Below are 21627 nucleotides of genomic sequence, written 5' to 3'. Positions count from 1 at the left end.
TCTCTTTCTCTCTCTAGAATGTTTCTATTTCTCTCTTTGTTCGTTATAGAAACATTCTCATGTATACTTGTATATATAGATCATTTATGATTTTTGTTTAATAACACATTCATTATTTTACCATAATAATAACATCTTCCCCCTACATTGAAGATTTTTGGGAAGATAGCCTCAATGAGAAAGAAGTCGATAAAAGAGATCATTCGAGGTTATCCTTATCTCAAATTGTGTTTTTTCAATTAAAAATGAATATACATGGGTTACATGAGAATGGTTTAGAGGTTGTTGAACTAGAGTATTTGAACTAGAAACAAGTGACTTTGTCTACTATAGATTGGACAAAGGATGAAGAAGATAATATCATTTAAAGAATTAAGCCTATTGTTGAGCGCACAAGTGCCTAGCTGAAACAAAAGAAAAAGGAAAAAGCGTCCAACATGCAATCAAAAGAATCTAAGAAAAGTTTGCAACCTTCCCCTATAGATAATAGAGTTCTCTCGGTTGATCATGCAGGTGTAAAAGAAGGTTCAGGTGGGAAAAGTCGTGAACAAACTAGCAACCAGCCTATTGTCCGTAAAACCCGATCCCACACTAAGGTTCAAAAGCAAGTGGGAATGGTAGCCCAAGACTCCACCATGATGGACTTAGACCAAGACAAAGAACATGGCATCACTTTCATGGACAATGACTCTAGGTTCAAGGGGCTATGGATACAGTTTCATAGGTGATTGACACCCTGGTCACCTTGGTTAAAGATGCATCAATGAAAGAAACCTCCGAAGCAGTACCAAATTGGTTATCTAACTCCATAACCAAAAAACACTCTGGTGCCAACATCTATTCCTATCAAGGATGTTGTGAGTAAATACACTATCAAAACCCCCAGGACTAAGAGAACCAAAAATGTCGCCAACTTGATCACTAACTTGAAAATAGGGGAGGTAACTACTGAAATTATTCATTACAAACCAAAAGGAGACTCTACTGATTTAAGTGTTGGTGACTTTGAAATAACTAGAGTGGATTTAGGGGTAATCAACAAAGAGACCAAAGAGCACTGGTTAGATCAATCTACTCAGAACATGTTGGTTCAATCACAAAAAGATGGCAAAGAGAAAAGGGAACTTAAACAGATGAGCAATGCCCTTGCCAAATATCATAGATTCATTCGGTGGATTTGGAGCATTACCCATGGTGCAGGCACCATGTAATAACCCTTAATAGGTGATAGCTTAATTAAACATCAATTTTCTTTCACAAGATTAATGGTTTGAAATTTCATCAAACACTTTGCATGAAATCTTTATCTCGCTGTCTTTTATCTTTAGATTACTTTTGCTTGCTTGTAATGGTTCAAATTTAGTTTAGACGCATGCAAATGTCCAAACAAAGAAGCTGAAGTACAAATGCAATCTTTTTGACCATTCAAATACATACATATGATTTCAGCCTATGAAATGTGCATCTATAGCCAATAGACATTTATACAAACACTAGGCATGCAATCTAATGACTGAAACACATAACTACAACTCATGAAATTTGCAATTAAATGAAGAACTTGTAGGTGACTTCTGTAGATATCAAATTGCAGCAGATTTGTATGAAGAACAACGTGCAACAGTATGCTCCCTCCAACTTAAGGCAGATCGCAGTTAGCATGTAATAGACACTGCCCCAATAAAGAAAACATCAAACTCCAAAGGAAAATGCAGGTCTGCAACTTATAATTTCTGTCTCCAAACCCTTTCAAATCAGACCAATTCACTCACAAATATTCACTTCCCTTGCATAGGTAATACAGTTGAGAAGACAAATCAAATTGCTATACTTCAGCAGCAATTTGCACTACCAATTTCAGACAATCTTCCACTATACTTCAGGAGTGGATAACAAATCTTCAGAACAAACCCTTATACTTCAGCAAGGGCACAAACTTCAGAGCCTCAAAAAAAGCAGCAAAGTCATCAAAAGAAATATAATATCCAAGCATGTTTTTCCCAAAGAAATGAGCTCATATTGATAATGCCTTGGTTGACAAAAGTTTCGAAAAGAACTCAACTTCTGAAATTGTGAAGGTTTCCCAAAAGAACTCAACTCTTGAAACTTTCCAACTTAACTCTTTTGGCAACATTTAATACTTGACTTACGCATAATATTAATGAAATAAATGGCCCCTTCCAATGATGACTCAACCCTAAACTTAAGTGATATTATAAAGTTAAATTATAACTTTATAATAAGTCATAATGATTTAAAAATAATTTGGCCACTAAAAATATTATAACTTACAAAATACTCATCATTTTATATGTCGTCAGAAATAGGAGTCACACCTATTATTTCTCCAAGTGACTAAATGCACTTTCCAAAAATAGAAAGAGTCCATCTCAATCAACACCCAACTTACCAAAAATAGTAAGTATAGAAAACTAAGCCTAAATGAAGTCCGATTTGAGCCAAACAAAGACCAACTTGTAACTTACTGAATTGTGGGAAAGATAAGACCCTCCCAAGCCAAGCCACTACCTCAGAAGACCCTCTATCCATAATAATCAGCCTACGAGAAACACAATAATAGGCTAATCTCTCAAACTCTGATACTGGCAAAAATGGGGACATTACAAACCACAAACCTCTGATTTCAATTTTCCTAATAGCAAGAAGCTATTAAGCCAATTACAAAGAGGAAAAACCATTGATGTCACGATGGATAATTGGATTGATAAAATAACAAAAAATGGGGTGAAGTTTATTCAAGAATCCAATGTGATTTTCAACAATGCAGAGGCTTTTCTTGGAGAAGTTCGAACCCAAATACCACCCTAGGAGGCCGACAAGGCTAAGTGGAAAGCAATAGTCACTCAGATTCTAAAATAGAAGAATATGGGACTGTTAAGTTTCTAGTGGAGAATCCCATAAAGATAGTGGATGCGAGAATGCTTTATACCTTGAAGAAATATGTGGGGTGGAAATGCTCCATATACAGGTCTATGACCAGTCAAGCTCAAAACATTGAAAGTAAAATCAAAGGCATGTATGATAATTTGATTAAAGATATGAAAATTGCTAGCCTAGCCAGCCTACCACATTATGAATAGGGGACCCTAGATTAGGAAACAGTTGTCAAAACCTTAGAAGAAACCATGAAAGCAATCTAGGAAAAAATAAACCTTATAACAACAAATTTTACTAAGGTTGCACAAGTGGAGTTGATGTTGAGTTGGTGTACAACTCACCTTACCAGTTATGTTGACTAGATTTTGAAGATGAGACAGGAGAAGGACACATAGATGATGAGGATCTTGAGTTTGGAAAACTCAAGTATAGGTACCATCTAGAAATTAGTGAATGCATTTTGGAGCTAAAAGCTGACACATGGGACCATTGGAGAGGATGATCAAGTTGACAAAGTAGGGGGCAACTCGCCCATTTAATTTGGCTTTTTTTATGTTTCTTGATATGTTTGAACTCTGGGAACAAGTACCCTCCATAAACTATTAGTTTTTATAATTGTCTTAACTATCTCTAGTAGGTCGGGTTTTCAGGGAGACCTTCTGGTGATCTAAAACTATTTATATGCTGAACTAAGCATAGTTAAGGGTTAGAATTAGATACAAGGAAAGAGGACTGTATTGATCTCTAGATAGATGTTTCGATTTACTTTTTTCTTGGATAATTTGAACTTGATACATTTTGCATGTGATGAATGAGATTATCTTAGTCTTTTGAACTTTGATAACAATTGAAAATAGTGTTGCAATCTGAATCTTTAGTGTTCTTATCGATGAATGGAAAAATTTTGTTGAGGATATTTGCTTTTGTTTGCTAAAACTATCTTATTATTTTGAATATGTTTGTGGTTAAAGTTCATATATCATCTTTTATTGGTACATTTTAAGGATTTCCATGAAAATCTGAAAATCTTTGTTCCTTCCTCAAGTTCTTATGAATGATTTGAAATTATATTTGCTAAAGTCACTTATCTAAGAATAAGTAAGACTATCTTTGTACTTTTAGGTCAAAAGCATATGCACTTGTTTAGAATAGGGATTCGTTGTAAATCTAACAAGGGAGACAATATACTTATGCCTACCCAAGTGTAGTGAACTTATATTGTCTTCAAGAGGTAATAGGGTCAATTGAAGAGAAGGTTAATAAGAAGACAAATCTGTTCACCAACAGAAAGTTTGAGCCCATGTGCGGAATCAATTGTTTTAGCACCAAAGAAGGAGAGTGGCATCAATAGAGAATGCAAAGCTATATAGACAATTACAAAAGTTGATGAGGAAATAATCGATTTGGGGAAGTTTGGGCTCATGTTTAGTATCAATTGTGTTACCACCAATGAAGGACAATGGAAGATGTGCATAGATTCAAGAGGTATCAACAAAATCACTATCAAGTATAGATTCTCGTTGTCATGGATTGTTTAAGCAATACAATGTTATGTCCCCTCTTCCGGATTAAATTTGAATGTTGTAACCTGCAACCATTCGTCAGTATAATATAGAAAAATTGTATGTGAAACACATTAAGAATATTGGATTAAGAAAATATTAATCTAAATACTACCCATACTACCCTTCCTAATCCTTTGAAAAAGATCCTTCTCAAACCTATTTACCGTACAGGGTAAGAACTTAACACATGTAGTATAGCATGATTCAACGCAGAACAAATACTTTATTCATATATGCACTCAATGATTACAATCTGAATACAATGACTACAATGATCACAATGATTCCAAAGTCCATCTCAGACGTGTACATATACCTTTCCGAAGGGGTAACTCAAGCATCACGCGCCCGTTCGGATACTATTCTACCTGTCCGCTACATTATACATTTTACTGACTACATCATCCCCCTCAAAAGAAAAAGTCATCTTCGGACAACAATTCCAAAAAATATCCAAGAGAGATTAACAAAACGGAATACATTAACTGACTAACAGCAACAAAATAAATTTGTTTCTGTCACACCACTTTCACATTCGTTCCGTGCCTGCACCAAACTGGTCTCCAAACCACATTGCATCTATAGCCTCTGCTAACACAATATTGTCTCCTTAGCTGACCTTGATAGCCACCTGTGCCGCTTTCTCTACTTCCAACTCCTGAGTACACTGAGCCAAGTGTCGCCGTACTGCCTTCAACTAGATGATCAGCTCTTCTCGAGCTCTCTATGCATCCACCAAGATAGCTTCACGTCCAAACAACTACTCCGAGTGCCACTTTTGACACACAGACACTCCATGCCTACAACAGCTCCAGGTCTCATCAACCGGTCACACTTCCCCCGACCGATAACTGCACCGACTGGGGGTCAAGGGGCAGCGCCCCGCCGCCAAGACCAAATCAACACCCTCAAACTCACACAAAACTCCATGGAACACACCATTTTTGTGATTTTCTTCTGATTCCACACTCTTTTAGCCAACCACTTGCGTCATACTATATTCTACTCCAGCCTCCGTTGTTATTGTTATTGTTTCCACCCCTTCTGCGTCTATTATTGTTGCGATATCCACCCGAGGTTGAATCATTGTTTGTGTTATTGCTGTTGTTAGATGCTTCCTACATTAGTAACACCTATTGGTGTCCTTTTGCTTTCATGTTAAACAAGCACTCTTTCAGGGAATGTCCTGCCACCTGGCAGATGTCACAAAACTGTTTCTTCGGGCATGAGCCCTTCGTATGGCCATCCTCTTTACAATATGTGCACCATAGTTCTCCCTTCACTGTGTCCGGATTCTTTTTCAAATTCTTGAATTCTTTCATCATCCAAAGCATATATTTTTGTAATGCTCGCACCTTCTTGTTCAACTCCTCATCACTACTGCTGCTTTCCGAGGATGAATCATCTGAATCAAAGGATTTATGCTTTTTTTTCTTACTTTTCTTTTGTTCACTTTCTAAACCCATTGCACAAGTATACACGTCGATGTACAATGCTGGTGGTACAATCTTCATCTTCTTTTTCAAAGCCGACCGTAGCCCCTCCACAAACCACCATTTTCTCAAACCGTCCGCTGGTTGACTCTCCATCTTGCCAACCAATTCTTTTAGTCCTCTGGCATAGGCTCAGACTGTTTCATTCTTTCCTTGTTTAGTACTATATATCTCTGCTACTATTTCATTATCGATCCGAACCAATCTGAACTCTGCTATAAATTCTTTTTTAATGCTCTCCCATGTATTGAGTTTCTGAGGATTGGTGTCGGACAACCAATCTATTGCCACACCCTGCAAGGTCGTTGGGAACTATCTGACTCAATCGTCTTCATCCGTCACGCCATTTGTCGTCCATATGGTTTCACACATTTTACAATGTCAGACAGGGTCTGCTATACCATCACCATGAAACTTGGGTAATTTTTCTTTAAGACCTGCCATCGTTACTTTCCTTTGATTCTGAGGTACTTGTGTACTCGCACTGTTCTGAGCGCCTACGCTGTTCTGAACTCCCGCACTAATCTGAACTCCCACGCTGTTTTGTACACCCGCGATGTTTTGTACACCCACATTGTTCTATATAAATCTTGTTTCCAACAACAGCGTTGCCTGGTGAAAGTTCTTCTTCAAATGAGGCTGTTCTATTCTCTGCTTGTATCCATTTGTTCGGTGTATCGGGAACGAAGAGATCACTCCACGCTCATGCTCCCTCGACACTCTGAGCCATGCGAGTTGCTTCCTACCATTCGAATACTCTCCCCTCAACATATACAAGTTAAGAAACTCTTCCTTTGTTTCTTCCACCAAATTTAAGTGTTGTCGAGTCTCCTCCAGCAATTCCTCGACACTCCTTAGCCTACTAGGTGAGTGCACTCCCTCCATCTGTGCCTATTCACCCCTTCAGTGCCCCTCAGCAATCTTCTGAAGTCTCTGCCTGCGCTCTGCTTGCTATGCTAAAACTAAAAAAAATTGTGTTGTACGTAGTTCATCCTTATCTTTCACCTTGTTCCTATCTTTGTTAAGCAAATTCGACATTAATCTTCATATCATTCCTTCATTCCAGGTACATCTAGCAATGACGCCAAATGTTTACTGTACAGGGTAAGAACTTAACACATGTAGTATAGCACGAATCAACACAGAACAGATACTTTATTCATATATGCCCTCAATGATTACAATCTTAATACAATGACTACAATGATCACAATGATTCCAAAGTCAATCTCGGACGTGTACATATACCTTTCCGAAGGGGTGACTCAAGCGTCATGCACCCATTTGGATACTCTTCTACCTGTCGACTACACAATACATTTTACCAACTACAAAACCATCTAACCCTCTGGTGAGAATTGTATCTCAATTAGGTAACTATCATATGAAGAATGTCTTTCTTAGGCCTCTTTGGGAAATCTGGTAACACTACTTGGTAGAGATCCCACCTCTAACCAAGTCTCTTGTCTCTAACATATGCATATGTTTGACCACTACAATATATATTGTCTTTAAGAGATTCTCTACAAATCTCTCTTTGGGTTCCGATTCAGAATCCCAACATTCAACCAAGAATGTCCTCTAATCTTTGAGTTCTCTTAAAAGAAATTCGACATTCTAATGAATGCTCTCTACCAAGTTCTTACTTGATCTCTACGAGAACTACAAAGTTCTCATCTCAATCCTTGATCTTGATAATTTTATCTACCAAATGATTGATATTTATTTATGAAATAAACATATTAAATAAACACACCTCTGGTTCCCTTTAGTTTTTTCATTTTATAATCCTTCGTTGAATATATATTACTTCAATTCCCAACATTTAACATATATTAGTTTAGTTTCTTTACTTTCTCAACTCAAACATAGTTCAACTCTCTTAGGCATAATTATTTTTTAATCCTCCCATATTTTATATATCATTTGTGTCCTTCCCAAAGAGTTGCAAATCTTCATAATCACAATTCTTTTGAAAAGTCATAACCTTTCATAATGACAATCCTTTGGAAAAGTCATAACACTTCATAATCAAAATCCTTTGAAAAGTTACAACACTGCATATGCACAATACTAACAAAAAGTTACAACACTTCATAATCACAATACTATCAAAAAGTCACAACCTTTCATAATCAAAATCCTTTTCAAAAGTCACAACTCTTCATAGTTAAAATATTTTCGAAGAGTCACAACCATTCATAATTACAACCCTTTCAAAGAGTCACATCCTTTCATCATTGAAAATATTTGAAAAAAAAAGTCACTTATTTTCTTCTCATTCCTCTTCTAATAACCCTTCTTTAACTCTTCTCTTCTTCTCTTCTTCCTTCCTCTTTAAAATGAACTCGCCTCCCTTTTATACCTTAATTTTAAAGAGTCACATCTTTTTATTACATCTCTTGACTTTTTATTAGATTTAGTTAATTTATATTATATTATATTATTTATTTATCTATTTTGTATTTATTATCATTTATTAAATCTTATTTAGAAAGATAACATACTTTCTACAATATTCTCTTGTATTTAATTCTATTTATTTATTTATTCATTTTAAATTTATTATTATTTAATTATTTTAAATATTATACTAAATATTAGTTTATTGAAAATATATTATATATGTAATTTTTATTTCTTATTTCTATACTTGACTATGATTTTCTTATCACTATTTATTTAATTATTATTAAAATTATATCTTAAAAATGGGGACATGACATATAAACTACAAGTACTTCATCAAGGCTGACCTAAAGAGTAAATATCATGATATCAAAATCAAAGAGGGAGATGAATAGAAGATTACAGTAAAGACAAATGAGGACTATATAAATTGTTAGTCATGCCTTTTGGATTGACCAATGCACCAAGTACATTCATGCGAGTGATTAACAAGGTCTTGAAAGAGTTTTTGGGTAAATTTATTACTGTTTACTTTGATAATATTTTGATTAGCAATAGGGCAATAGAGGTACATTTGTGGCATACTAGACACTTATTTCAGAGGTTGAGAGAATAAAAATTATTAATAAACATCAATAAGTGTAGTCTATTTGAGATTTAATATTTTTGTTGAATGACTAAAGATGGACTCTAACAAAGCCAGACAAATTGTAGAGTAAGATCTTTTCATGGATTGACAAGTTTTTATTGTGAGATCATCAAGAGATTCAATTCCATCTGTATGTCAATAACAGAGGCAGTAAGGAGAGATCAGGAGTAATTCACGTGGACACAGGAGCACAAAAGAGTTTTGACTATTTGAAGCAAAACATAACTAACCAACTAGTGTTAGCTTTCCCTAAATTTGAAAAAGTATAGCAAGGTGATTGTAATGCTAGTGTTAGTGCAATAGGAGTAGTATTGAGTCAAGAATGGAGACAAATAGCATATTTTAGTGAGAAGTTGAATGATGCAATATAGAGATACTCAATTATTATTAAGAATGCTATGCCATTATACAAGCCTTGAAGAAGTAAAGACACTATTTATTGTCAAAATATTTGTGTTATTCACTAAGTATCAAGCCTTGTAATTTTTGAACAGTCGGATAGAAAAAATCGCAGACATGTGATATGGGTAAAGTTCGTTTGGAGTTACATATTTGTGTTAGAGTGTTAGAGTCGAATGTAAAACAAGGTTGCAAATACAAAGATGAAGGTAGTTATAATGGGATTTGAACAATTAAAACACTTGTATGATGGTGATCTAGATTTTGTGGAAGCCTAGAAAGCAATTAGACGGTTAGTAGTGACAAACAAAAGCAAGTGGTTGGATTATTTCTTTCAAGATGGTATGCTACCCAAGGGAAACCAATTGTGCATTCCAAAGAGTTCAATACAAGAGAACTTGATCAAGGAGAAATGTTGTGGTGGATTAGCATGACACTTTGGCATATAAAAGATAGTGCCTATGCTAAGTGAACATTATTTTTTGCCTCAAATTTGCAAAGGTCTTAAGGAAATTTGTTTAACAGTGCAGAACCTATTAAGATGCAAGACAATCAGCTAAAATATGAATCATACCAAGCTTTAGCCGTATTTGAATAACATCAAGAGGACATAAGTGTTGTTTCATATGGGGTTTGTTGAGGACTTAGAGATGACATGATTCCATATTTATGGTAGTAGAACAATTTTCTAAGATGGTGCATTACATGTGTCAATGTATGTGTGGTTGAACTATTCTTTTGGGAGATAGTGAGATTGCATGAATTACCAAGGAGCATCATTTTTTATCGGGACATCAAATTCACAAGATATTTCTAGATGAAATTATGGAAGATGATGAAGATTTATGTAAAATTCAGTTCAACATTTCATCCACAAACTGATGGGAAAATGAAAGTAGTAAACAAGAAGCAAGAAAGTGGGACATAATACTATCACAAGTAGAGTTTGAACACATTAATTTAGTAAACATAAGGATCGAAGGGAAACCATTTCAGATTGTGACTGGATTATAGTTTAAATAAGATAAGATAAATTTATTAATGCCCAAAAAGAGACCACAGGGGTCTAAGGGACTGAAAACTACAAGGAAGAGACCACAATAGTCTAAGGGTCTAAAACGAATATTGAAACTTAGAGAAATCAACAAGGAAATCTATAGACTACAAGGAAGTAGTGCATAATTAGGTCAAAGAACACTTAGAGATACTGAACAAAAAATACAAATATGGGACATGTGAATAGAAGAGAGACAAGGGATTTGGAATTGGGGACAAAGTGCTGGTTTATCTTAGACAGAAATGCTAGCACATACATTATACATATAAAAGATGAAGATGAAAAAGTTAGATACGTAAGATTCTCAAAAGGTTTGATTTAAGGAACTGATGTGAAATTGAGTTGCCAGAAGCAATAAGTATATCACCAATATTCAACAATGCAAATCTTCATCAGTATCATGAAGGATTGTCAATTAGCAAACACCGCAGAAATTTCCTTTAAAGAGCAACTGTGGTGCAGGAGTACCTACATAAAGAGTTTTTTTTCAATTTTTAATTTCACTTCCACATGTACATATGTCCATCATGCATTAGGATAGATCATGTTATTCATGTTTTCATGTTTGATAGGCTGTCTTCATGTCATCTAGTCTTTTAATTGCATTTAGTTATAATATAGGCTTATTTTGTAAGGCACTTACATGATTTGGCACACCTATAAGCCATCATGTTCAAGTTGTCAACTAGCCTATAATCATGTATTTAGTTCATTTAATTCAATATTAGGATCATCTAAGTGTTTCATAGGGGTCACACAAATAGAAATGCATGGTAGTTTAATATTGCTTGCATAATACAAAGTTGCACTTTTAAAACTAAGAAATTCTAGAAATTTTAGAAGTATAAGAGTCTTTTAAATACACAAGAGCTCAAAAGGCCAAGAGTCACATTAATATACGCTTTGTTCGTCGAATTATATCATAGGGAAAATGTATGAACAGCAAAAAGGGTTTTTTTGACAAGTTTGGATATAGAAACAAGAGAGATTTTCTGATTTTTGCAAAAACATTTGCCACTGTCTGGTTCCCATTTGTATATGTGACCTAGTTAAGGTCTAAAACTTATATGGTTGGATAGATATTCGAATTGGCTTTTAAACGTATCTGCTTGGAGGTTCTAACTCTTCTGTATGAGGGAGAAAATTGAAATTTACTGAACAGTGGTCAAAATTCTGGGTATTGTTCTTCACTTTTTTTTTCTTGTTTCCAGCTTTGTCATATGTTTTTGTCAAAGAATAAGGGTATTAATCCTTCATAAGTGTTTAGGGGGTTGGAATATCTTTCAAATGAATCAGGTTTGAAGTCTTGAGATGCCAGTATGTGTGAGATATGATAAAATCTTTGACAGAAGATCTGAATTTGCTAAAAGAAATTTGTTGTTTTTGATATCTCTGCATCATTATTGGTATCAGAGCTCAGAAGATTCTGAGCGTGTAGATAGAAGACAATCTACACCAGGTAGTGTTGGGTATTTTGATTCTTCTTGTGAAGTTATTTGGTTGCAACTGCAGGTTCACTCGCTGCAAATAGGTGGACATGGAGGTCTATCAAAAGGGCCATAGGAGATGGTCCATTGTGTGTCGCCAAGAGAGTAGAGGAGAGGCAAGAGAGGACTCCCAGGTGAGGGACACAAGTTGGTGTTTGTAGCAGCATGGAGGAGTGAAAATCAGATGAGAGATGCACCTTGGAGGCAGCCAACATAAACTCCATAGATAGGAATCACATTTGAAAGAATAAAAAGGAAGTAGCAGAGAAATCAATCCAGTGGTGAAGACAAAGAGGGAAAATGTTTATTTGCAAATCCCCACCAGAGCATTTCCATGGGGCATGGAAACATTTCAAGTTCGGCAGTATGGTGCAGGGCACCACCTCCACCAAAGAATTCAGATCAAATCATTATGTTATTTTTTTTTAAAGATCATAGGATTAATAATCTACATTATTGTATTGAGACAGATATTTCATAATAATTGTAATCAAGATTCCAAACATGGGAATACGAATGGTCATAGAGTCATTAAAAGGTTTGTAACCACCAAACATGGTCTATTAAATAGACATTATTGTAATAGGAGACATAGAGGTCGATAGGGAGTTGAAGTGAATAGATAGATACTCCATATAGCTCTCTGGTGGTAGCCAAAGAGCATTGTAGTCTGCAGATGGTTTTGCTAATGGAAGTATATATTTAATAGTGTTTCAGTTTTGCCGAGTTTTCTCTTTATCAATTCTTGATTCGCTTCATGTGTATTCGGTTACAATTCATGGATAGTTGGTTCCTAAATGGAAGAGCATAACAATAACATGTTACGTATTCTTAAAGGGGATTGGGTGAAAGTAAATAGGTTTCTAATATATTGGTCCCTTCTAACTGTATTGAAGACTATCGGGTTTTGCTAATGGGAAGTGTTATTGTTTTTGGTTGTATGTATGACAGAAAAAAAATGGTCTTGGTACGAGACATATCTCTCAAATGAACCATTGGATTTCCCCCAAAATTGAATATGTTTTTCCAGTGCTAATTACACCCATCTTCACCGGAGCGATTGAGAAGTTTTAATATCTCTAAGAGTCTGTCCAGAATAGAAGAATGTTAAATTGAATAATGTTTTAATCGGTAGAAAGACAGTTAGAAATGTATTGTTATTATTGGAGTATAGGAAGATTGACAGCCTCTAATCTATGTTCATAAAGAATGATAGAAGATTATGCAGATTTGGAGATTGGATAGAATCTCTGCATCAAACTGCCACAACAACATGAACAGATATAGGTGCTTTGGGAGAAAAGAATTGGATGCAATGCCAAGAATAGAGATAAAGAGAATGGCTAGCTAAATGGAAAGAAAAACACAGAGAAAACTTGTCATGGATTTCACAAGTTGACATAACTTGCTTTGGATTTTCTCCAGAAACGACAAAGTGTGTGACTTACTTTTCAAACAACCCCGAAAATTTGGTAGAGCATCCAGAAAATCTCATTGCGTTAAAGTGCATGTGCATGTGGACTTGTTCTGAACAAGCATACATGTGTGTCAGAATAAGTTATAATCTTTAGCAAGGTTTAAATGTACCATAATATTCATCATGGATCAAAAGGAGAGGTCAGGACTCAGAACACATGTTATCGGATAAATCGTGGTTCCATTTCCCCTGCACAACCCAGTAAAACAATAGGTCCTAATAAAACTGAATAAAGATCCAAGGATATTCAGAAAATAAAATCCATGTTTGGCCCCAAACTTAAAGTTCCTTTAGACATAGCTTGAAATTTTAAACCCAGGAAACTTTTAATGCGTAACACCAAAAAATACTTCAAGTGAAGTATCCTATGAATCCAGCAGAAAATTCTTAACCTAGAAGCAAACCTGGTATTTAGAACCAAGATGTTATTGAATTAAAAATGTTCTTGAGGAAGTTCTCTTCCAGCACACCTATTGAACTGAGAATAACTTGATATCCAATTTCAAGAAAATACAAATATCTTTACCATTGAGACCAATTGCAAAATGGTTAAAACAGTACTGCTGTTGAAAATCCTCTGGAGGATCTGGATGCTTCCAAATACATCTTGAAGAACTATATGGTTCGTGGCAATTTGAACCCAATTCTAGAGATGAAAATATTTCATCCATGTAGTTTCCGTATATTGAAATCTGTGGCACTCCTTTATCGTTGAATATCTGCAAATGGTACTTATCCTTTAGAATCAGTTCTATTTCATAAATTTCCTTGAAATAAATGAATGATGTTGTAGAACATCCTTGCAAACCATATTTATGCCTGCATACCTTTCCAGAAATTCTACCCTGTTCTATATTGTTTGCTTTATGAAATTGAATACGAGCAACCTCTTTTGTTCTGTGGTTCTGAACAACCATCTCTCCATAATTGTCCAGCCATAATTTGCCAATGATAATATTATGAACAGAAGAAGACACCTTGTTCCAAGTGTAATGATCATTGTACTTTGGAAAATGCAAATGAAAAAATCCCGCAGGAAGAACCTGAGGAAAACAATTCTCCTTTTAGGTCTCAATCCTTTAACCAACTGGAAAGTCAAACTTCAAGTTACTATATATATTGAGACATTAAACTGAACTTTCACTCTAACAGTATAAGCCTTTTTGTGGAAATTGTTCACTGGTTTAATCTCACCTCCACACTTCGACCCCAAAATTTGTTCTTAATTTCAACTTCACCATAGAAAATATAGTCTCCCGATGTACTTTCCGCAAAAAATGACATAATTGGAGGATGATGACTAACCTGCCAAAGAAATAAATTCAGAATCATAAATACAACAACAGAATATCTCTAGTTTTCATGTGCTTACCTGCTCACAAATAAAACGTGCTGTATTATCAGGTGCTTGCCATTCATATGTTTCCCCTAGCAAAGGGTTGAAGGGCTTATAATCTCGATGAAGACTGCCATGATATGTTGCACATGCAAATGCAGAAACCCACAAGAGTCGTTCAATGGAGTCATTCAGTTGAGATGCTTTCTCCAATAAATGGCTATCCACGTCAGAAATTCTTTATCAGTTACAAATTACATGGACAAGAACTATCATAAGCTTTTATTTGTACAAATTATAATTTGTAGTTGATCTCTAACAGATAAAGGATGACCAAGTTAACTCCAAGCATTTCAAAATAAATGCAAGCTAAAGAAAGGGATGTTCAAATAGAAAGTGTTCTAAAATCTAAACATTTTCCAATCCATGAGAAGCAACTAACCGATGCTGCATTTCTTCTGCACAACGTTGCAGCATTGAGAGTGGTTCATTCAATGTGGCCGGCATGGTAATTTGGGTTAGATCCTTTCCAATTGCATTCTTCAGAACTGTCCATAAACTGAATCCACGAGATATAGGTTTGGGTGCAGGTAACCTGTTAGTAATATTCCTTAAGTCAATCAATTTGTAAGGAAATAGACCAGTTTGAAACACATTTATATACAAAACAACAGTCACCCACACACTAGCTGTAGCAACATGGTAACATTAATGCATTATGTGATACCAAACTGATATACTTCCAAAGAGTTCTAAGCACAAGTGAATTTGTAGTGACAAAGTGATTGCTACTTGTATTGGTACAACTGAAAACCTGGTAAATTGAGTGTTCCACTATGTCCTTGAATAAATGTTTGTACAGCGATATTTGACCAAAGTTTATATAACTTGTAATTGATGTAAAAGTTTCAGTCAATGCCAACGAGCATTTTTAAAATGACAATTATGAATGGGTACCAGTATGCAACAGCTTGTCGTCCCCTCTCCCTAAACGAGTTAGCAACAATTTGATTTAAGGCCCAATTGTTGTTCTATTTAAGTGCTCCAATAAAGTACTTTATAACAATAAATTAAGTTGCTTTATATTATTTTCATTAGGAAAGAAGATTACTTTAATTGTGGGTCCAAAATGTAATGCTTCTAAAGGAAAATTTAATGTCCTCATTTTTAATCCAGATTCTCATTTTCAAAATTGAATTTTCAGTAATAGCTTTCAAGGCCAATAACCCTTGGCAATGTGATCTAGAGGACAAATACCCTCAATTTCTATACTGAACTTAGTATAAAACCCCCTCAAAATTGTTTCAGCAAATGAATCTTTATGGGAAAATCGGAGCAAACCGTGATCAATCTGTCCAAATTTGAGTTTGATTTGAACTCAGCAATTTTGATAATTCTAATTAATATTTCCCAACTTTGAGGAAATTTTAGTGGTATCTGTTGGAGTTATTGTGCCACTGCAGGGTAGCTAATACTTATTGCCGGTTTTATATGATTAATATATAATGTCATTACACTAAACTCTCCTAACCATCATTGTAGACAAACTGGACATCTCCTGGAGTTGATTATGGAACACCAAGCTGGAGACCAGCATATCTGATGCGACCTCTTGTAACGTCCCCATTTTAGTAGGCTCCTGCAGTTGCCTAGGTCAATTCATCCTCGCGACCCTCGTGAGCTAACAATAGGATTTGAGGGTCTTAGTTGTGTGGTTATAGGCTTTCCAACAACCTATGGTGTGCTTTGGCTCCATTTGAGGGACTTACTATTTATAGTAAGTTAATCTATTGGTTCCGATGAGCTCAGTTGAGTTAGAGAAGTTGGAGGATCTTCTCAATTTTTATTTTGGGCTTCTGGTTTGAGCTCCAAGAATCTTGGAGGGAGCCTCTATTTATAGTAAGTCACCCGATTAGGTTCATTCATCGTCTTTCATCATCAAGATCACTTTGGTGTTGTTAGATTTCAATTTTGATGCTTCTTCAGTTGTTTTCACAAGACAGGTGAATTATTATTAGTATTCATATAAATATGCTGAGGTTGCTATTTTTGATAGTGTTGTTGGTTGGTCACCTTAGTATCATAGCTCACTGGAACCGGGATGAAAAGCTAAAATCAAAACCATGGCCTTATGTGTCAGAATTTTAAGTTATGTTGGAAAAATGTCATTTTCGGAGCCAAAAGCAATTAATATTACAGATTATAATGGCACTTTATTATATTTTAATGTTGTGTCTCAGAAGCTTCTTAAGTGAAGTTCATTTGGGAAACTTTGTGCCATTTTGTAATGTTCCCATTATAAAATAAATAATAAATTAAACTTTTGTAACGGGCCGATTGATTTAATGTATCTCGTTTATTTTTGTTTCCATAGTTTGTGTCGTCGTCGGCTATCTTTGTACCTGTCAGGAAACCTTTCCGAGGGTGTCTATCTTGCATCAGTACCGCTTCAATGCCTTCCTTAGACGCGTCGCACTCCAAAATGAATGGTTGAGTGAAATCAGGTAGTGCAACTACGAGACAAGTGCTTATGGCCTCTTTTAGCTTATCAAAGGTGAGTTGTGCCTTTTCATTCCACTGGAAAGACCCCTTCTTTGTTAGATCTGTTAAGGGTGCACTGAGCTGAGAGAATTCTTTAATGAACCTCTTGTAGTAACTGCACAGTCCAAAAAATTCTCGCAAATCTGTGAGTGATTTTGTGGGAGGCTAGTCAAAGATAGCCTGAATCTTCTCCTGATGCACTTGGACTCCATATTTACAGACAACATGCCCCAAGTACAATATTTCAGTCATACCAAATTCACATTTGGTCTGCTTGGCAAACAAGGACTGTTCCTCCATGATACTTAGAACTTCATTCAGATGCTTCAAGTGCTCCTCCCATGTCCTACTATAAATAAGATCATCAAAGAATACCAATAAATACTTACGCAATTGTTTGTTGAAGATGCGGTTCATGCATGATTGAAATGTAGCATGTGCATTGGTCAATCCAAACGGCATGACCAAAAACTCAATGTCTGTAGTGACAATGGAAAGCTGTCTTCTCCACATCTTCTTCCTTCATGTGGATTTGATGGTATCCGGAATGGAGATCTATTTTTGAAAAACAAACCGCGCCATGCAATTCTCTCCGTACGGTTTAAACTGATGTTGGTGTCATTGTGGGGTTGGTTATCTTCGGCCGGTATTTCTTGGGCGGAGGTTTAACCCTTGGAAACGTCAGTGGTTTAGAATGTGAGTAACTTCAAAAGGATGATGCCAATGACGATGCCATACTTCGTGCTTTATTGATTGCTTCCAACAGGGTGGCAGGATTGAACCCCTTTACCCAACCTTTCAGAGGTTCTACCAGTCCGTCCATGAAGAGCACTACCTGTCTTCTTTCGAAAATGTCCGTGACCAAAACAAAAAGTTTATGAAATTCTGCAATGAACTGATCGACCGATCCAGTTTGTCTCAGTTGTGCCAAATCGTTGAAATTGAGCTCCGGATCTTTACCATCAAACCGTTCTATCAATCTCTCCGTGAATTCTGCATAAGTATTTATTTGATCATGCCCTAATGTGATGGTATCATGGTGCCACCATTCATGCGCAACTCCCTCCAAGTGCAACGCGGCAAATTTGATTGCTTCTTCTTCTGGCATAGGATTTAGATAGAAGTAGGTATCGGCTTTCATTACCCATGCTTGTGCGGATATGGAACCGGATTCGTCAAATGGAGACAGATTTACCTTACTCAACTTTCTTCTAAGATCATTGTTAAAGTATCATCTGTTTCCGCCTCCCGAATATCTCATTCTCAAATCTGTGTAATCTTTGTAGGATATATCTTCTTCAAGGTTTGCATTCTTCCAGTCTTCTCTTAGTCGTTCTTGTATCTCTTCGAAGGTTGGTTGTCTCCCTCTGTGTTGTGCCTCTATCCGTGGTGGAAAAGTCGACATGGAAGGTCGAGAGTTTGTTGCCTGAGGGTTTGATTTACCCGACACTGAGTCTGTGCTGTGACCATTTTGTTCTCCAAATATTTTGTTGTACTGTAATGTTCTCGTTATAAAATAAATAATAAATTAAACTTTTGTAACGGGACGATTGATTTAATGTATCTCGGACTCATTTTTATTTTTGTTTCTGTAGTTTGTGTTGCCATCAGCTATCTTTGACTGGCCTCCCCCAAAATCACTCACGAATTTGCGAGGATTTTTCGGACTGTGCAGTTACTACAGGAGGTTCATTAAAGGATTCTCTCAGCTCAATGCACCCTTAACAGATCTAACAAAGGAGTCTTTTTAGTGGAATGAAAAGGCACAACTAACATTTGATAAGCTGAAAGAGGCCATGAGCATTTGTCCCGTACTTACACTACCTGATTTCACTCGATCATTCATTTTGGAGTGCGACGTGTCTGGGGAAGGCATTGGAGCGGTACTAATGCAAGATACACACCCTCGGAAAGGTGTCCCGATAGGTACAAAGATAGCCAATGGCGACACAAACTATGGAAACAAAAATAAAAATGGGTCTGAGATACATTAAATCAATCGGCCTATTACAAAAGTTTAATTTATTATTTATTTTATAATGAGAACATTACACATTTGGAGATTATAAATATGAGCCCATTTGTTGAGTAAAGCATTTGATTATTTGATTATCTATTTACCTTTATTGTCTTTGTGACAATTCTGAGTTTCTAGTTTTATGCCCTTGCTGAAGTATAAGAGCTTGGAGTTGAATATTGCATTGATCCTACAGCTGAGGTATTGGGGATTGAATTCCTATGTATTGCATCTTCCATTCTGTTGCTACTGTTCTTGGAAGAAGTTTTGGCTTGGAGTTTTAGTGTATGAAGTTCTGGTGGAATTGAAGTAATTAAATTCTGAGAATTGGTGAGTGTCTTCCTTCTGTGTCTACTGTGATTCAGAGGGCACAAATTTTCTGAAGTTGATAGTTATTTCTGCAGTATAATGGTTTATCAATCTGCATTTCTTGGTGCCCTTAATTCATGCTATTGGTGTACAGTCACTCTCTGATTGGGACTATAGAATATCCTGTTTTCGATGCCTAATTAAGGACTGTCAACAACATTCAAGATCCTATGTCTGGGCATGATCTCTCTTGCAAATTCTAGACCTACGAGTTAACACACAGGCTGCAATTAAATTGGCGGACAGTTGGAATCCATTGGAGGCTACATCTGCAAGAAAGGAATTTGCATTTCTAGCTTGCGATTGGATCTAGATAAATTCCAGAGTGCTGCAATTCTTATTTCAGTTATAAAAATCAAGTTCATCATATCATTTGGAACAGCTTTAGGTTTTTAAACATTTTCCATGTAATTTCCAGATTTGATTGTATCATTTAATAGCCCAATTGGACTCTTGTTAGTAATTAGTTCCCTTCAACAATTGTTTTCATCAATTTGGTTTGAAGTATTTATAATTCAAAGCCAAGAATTCTAGAAGCGCTAAACACATGAACAAAGGAAAAACATATATATATATATATATATATATATATATATATATATATATATATATATATATATATATATATATATATATATATATATATGCCCATCTATCAACATAGTTAGTGGAGTTAATGTTTCGGAATTACATATCAGAACTTTAATATTTACAATTATCATAAATTTCAAAGGCTGCATTATATGATAGATTGGGAAAATATTTATTTGCATCGGGAGATCTGGATATTGGTTTATGAATTTTTGCTTGCCAAGTGTTTGACAAATTGTCAGCATGCTGAATTGTAGTGTGTTTTTAAGTTATAACCAAACAGGGTTATTACACCTCTTTTCTGGGCAGATCTATGCCTTGTCAAAGCCACAATACTCACTCCACCTTCAAGCCAATACTTGAGGACCAGTTATATCTGAACAGTGAACCTGAAAGATTGCTGTTACCCGCATCAAAGCACCACCTTGTGATGCACTAATCATGATTCTGCTACCTCAGTGAATTATGGCTGTGGAAAATCCTTATTGTTCCCATTAAACACTACTGTATTGCAGGTCTGCTGTCTTGTTTGTTTTCTGAATACTGTGATTGATAATTATAAATAACAGAATTAATCACTGCTGTTATTACGTTTCTGTGTTAAACCAATTTACCTACGAATTATAAGTTAGAATTTCGCAGTATCTTTTATTATTACTTTAAATCAGAAAACACAAAAAGAATTTATAAATTCTGAAAATAAATAAATAAATAAATATAAATATATATATTTATCAAATCAGAATAACAAAACATTTGCTTTATTTTTCAGTTAAATTAGTTATATCCACATTCTTGAAATTTTAGCAGATTTTTCTATTTCAAATCCAATTCAAAATGCAGTAAGATTATAAAATTCAGAAAACGGAAGCAAAAATATATTCAATTATTTTTGGAGACCCTGCGGGGAGATTAGACGGCTAGAAGACAAATATAATAACATATCCAACAAGGAAAAGGGGGGGGGGAATAAGGAAATAGATGTGATGGCACTGTGATCATTGTAATAAACTCCAAGAAACTAATCCTTGGAAGGAATACCAAAAGAGGGAAAAAATATCAAAACAAATCTCACCTTACAAATGGAAGAGCCTATGTCTTTGCTGAGACGAAGCACGAATCAACAAAAAAGCTCACTCTGATAGAACAAATGAGACTAACAAAACATTTAAATACATGGCATATAAAGCCCCTTGAAAAAAATACTAAGCTGCAGTTAAATGAAGAGCCGTAGGGGTAGAGAAAATATAATCACTTTCATAAAGAATACAATTATCAAAATAGAAAATTGAAAATATCCTAGAGTTGGCATAAAATGCATATTATTATGGTTGATTAT

At 35.5% G+C, this 21627-nt stretch overlaps 1 protein-coding gene across 3 annotated transcripts in view; it reads right to left on the bottom strand.

Moving 5' to 3' along the window:
* Positions 1–21627, bottom strand: part of LOC149563271 (uncharacterized) — a 166885-nt gene that overhangs the window by 42365 nt on the left and 102893 nt on the right. The window contains exons 10-14 of one of the 3 annotated variants that reach the window (XR_016364047.1): positions 15213–15365; positions 14847–14990; positions 14629–14739; positions 14262–14477; positions 13961–14153 (exon numbers count right to left, since the gene is read on the bottom strand). Coding sequence is in view for 2 of the 3 variants with exons in the window: in XM_089826620.1 (XP_089682746.1) it covers positions 13961–14153; positions 14262–14477; positions 14629–14739; positions 14807–14990; positions 15213–15365 (857 nt within the window). In the remaining variant the exon portion in view is untranslated. Of the gene's footprint in view, positions 1–13960; positions 14154–14261; positions 14478–14628; positions 14740–14806; positions 14991–15212; positions 15366–21627 lie in introns of all 3 variants that reach the window. The other 2 variants (XM_089826621.1, XM_089826620.1) reach the window with 2 other exon arrangements.

The sequence above is a fragment of the Cupressus sempervirens genome, chromosome 4 (genome assembly GCF_028749045.1).
Source record: "Cupressus sempervirens isolate cs-2001-9-10 chromosome 4, ASM2874904v1, whole genome shotgun sequence".
NCBI lineage: Eukaryota > Viridiplantae > Streptophyta > Pinopsida > Cupressales > Cupressaceae > Cupressus > Cupressus sempervirens.
The sequence above is the reverse complement of the archived record's forward strand: the minus strand, read 5'-3'. Positions and strand labels throughout refer to the sequence as shown.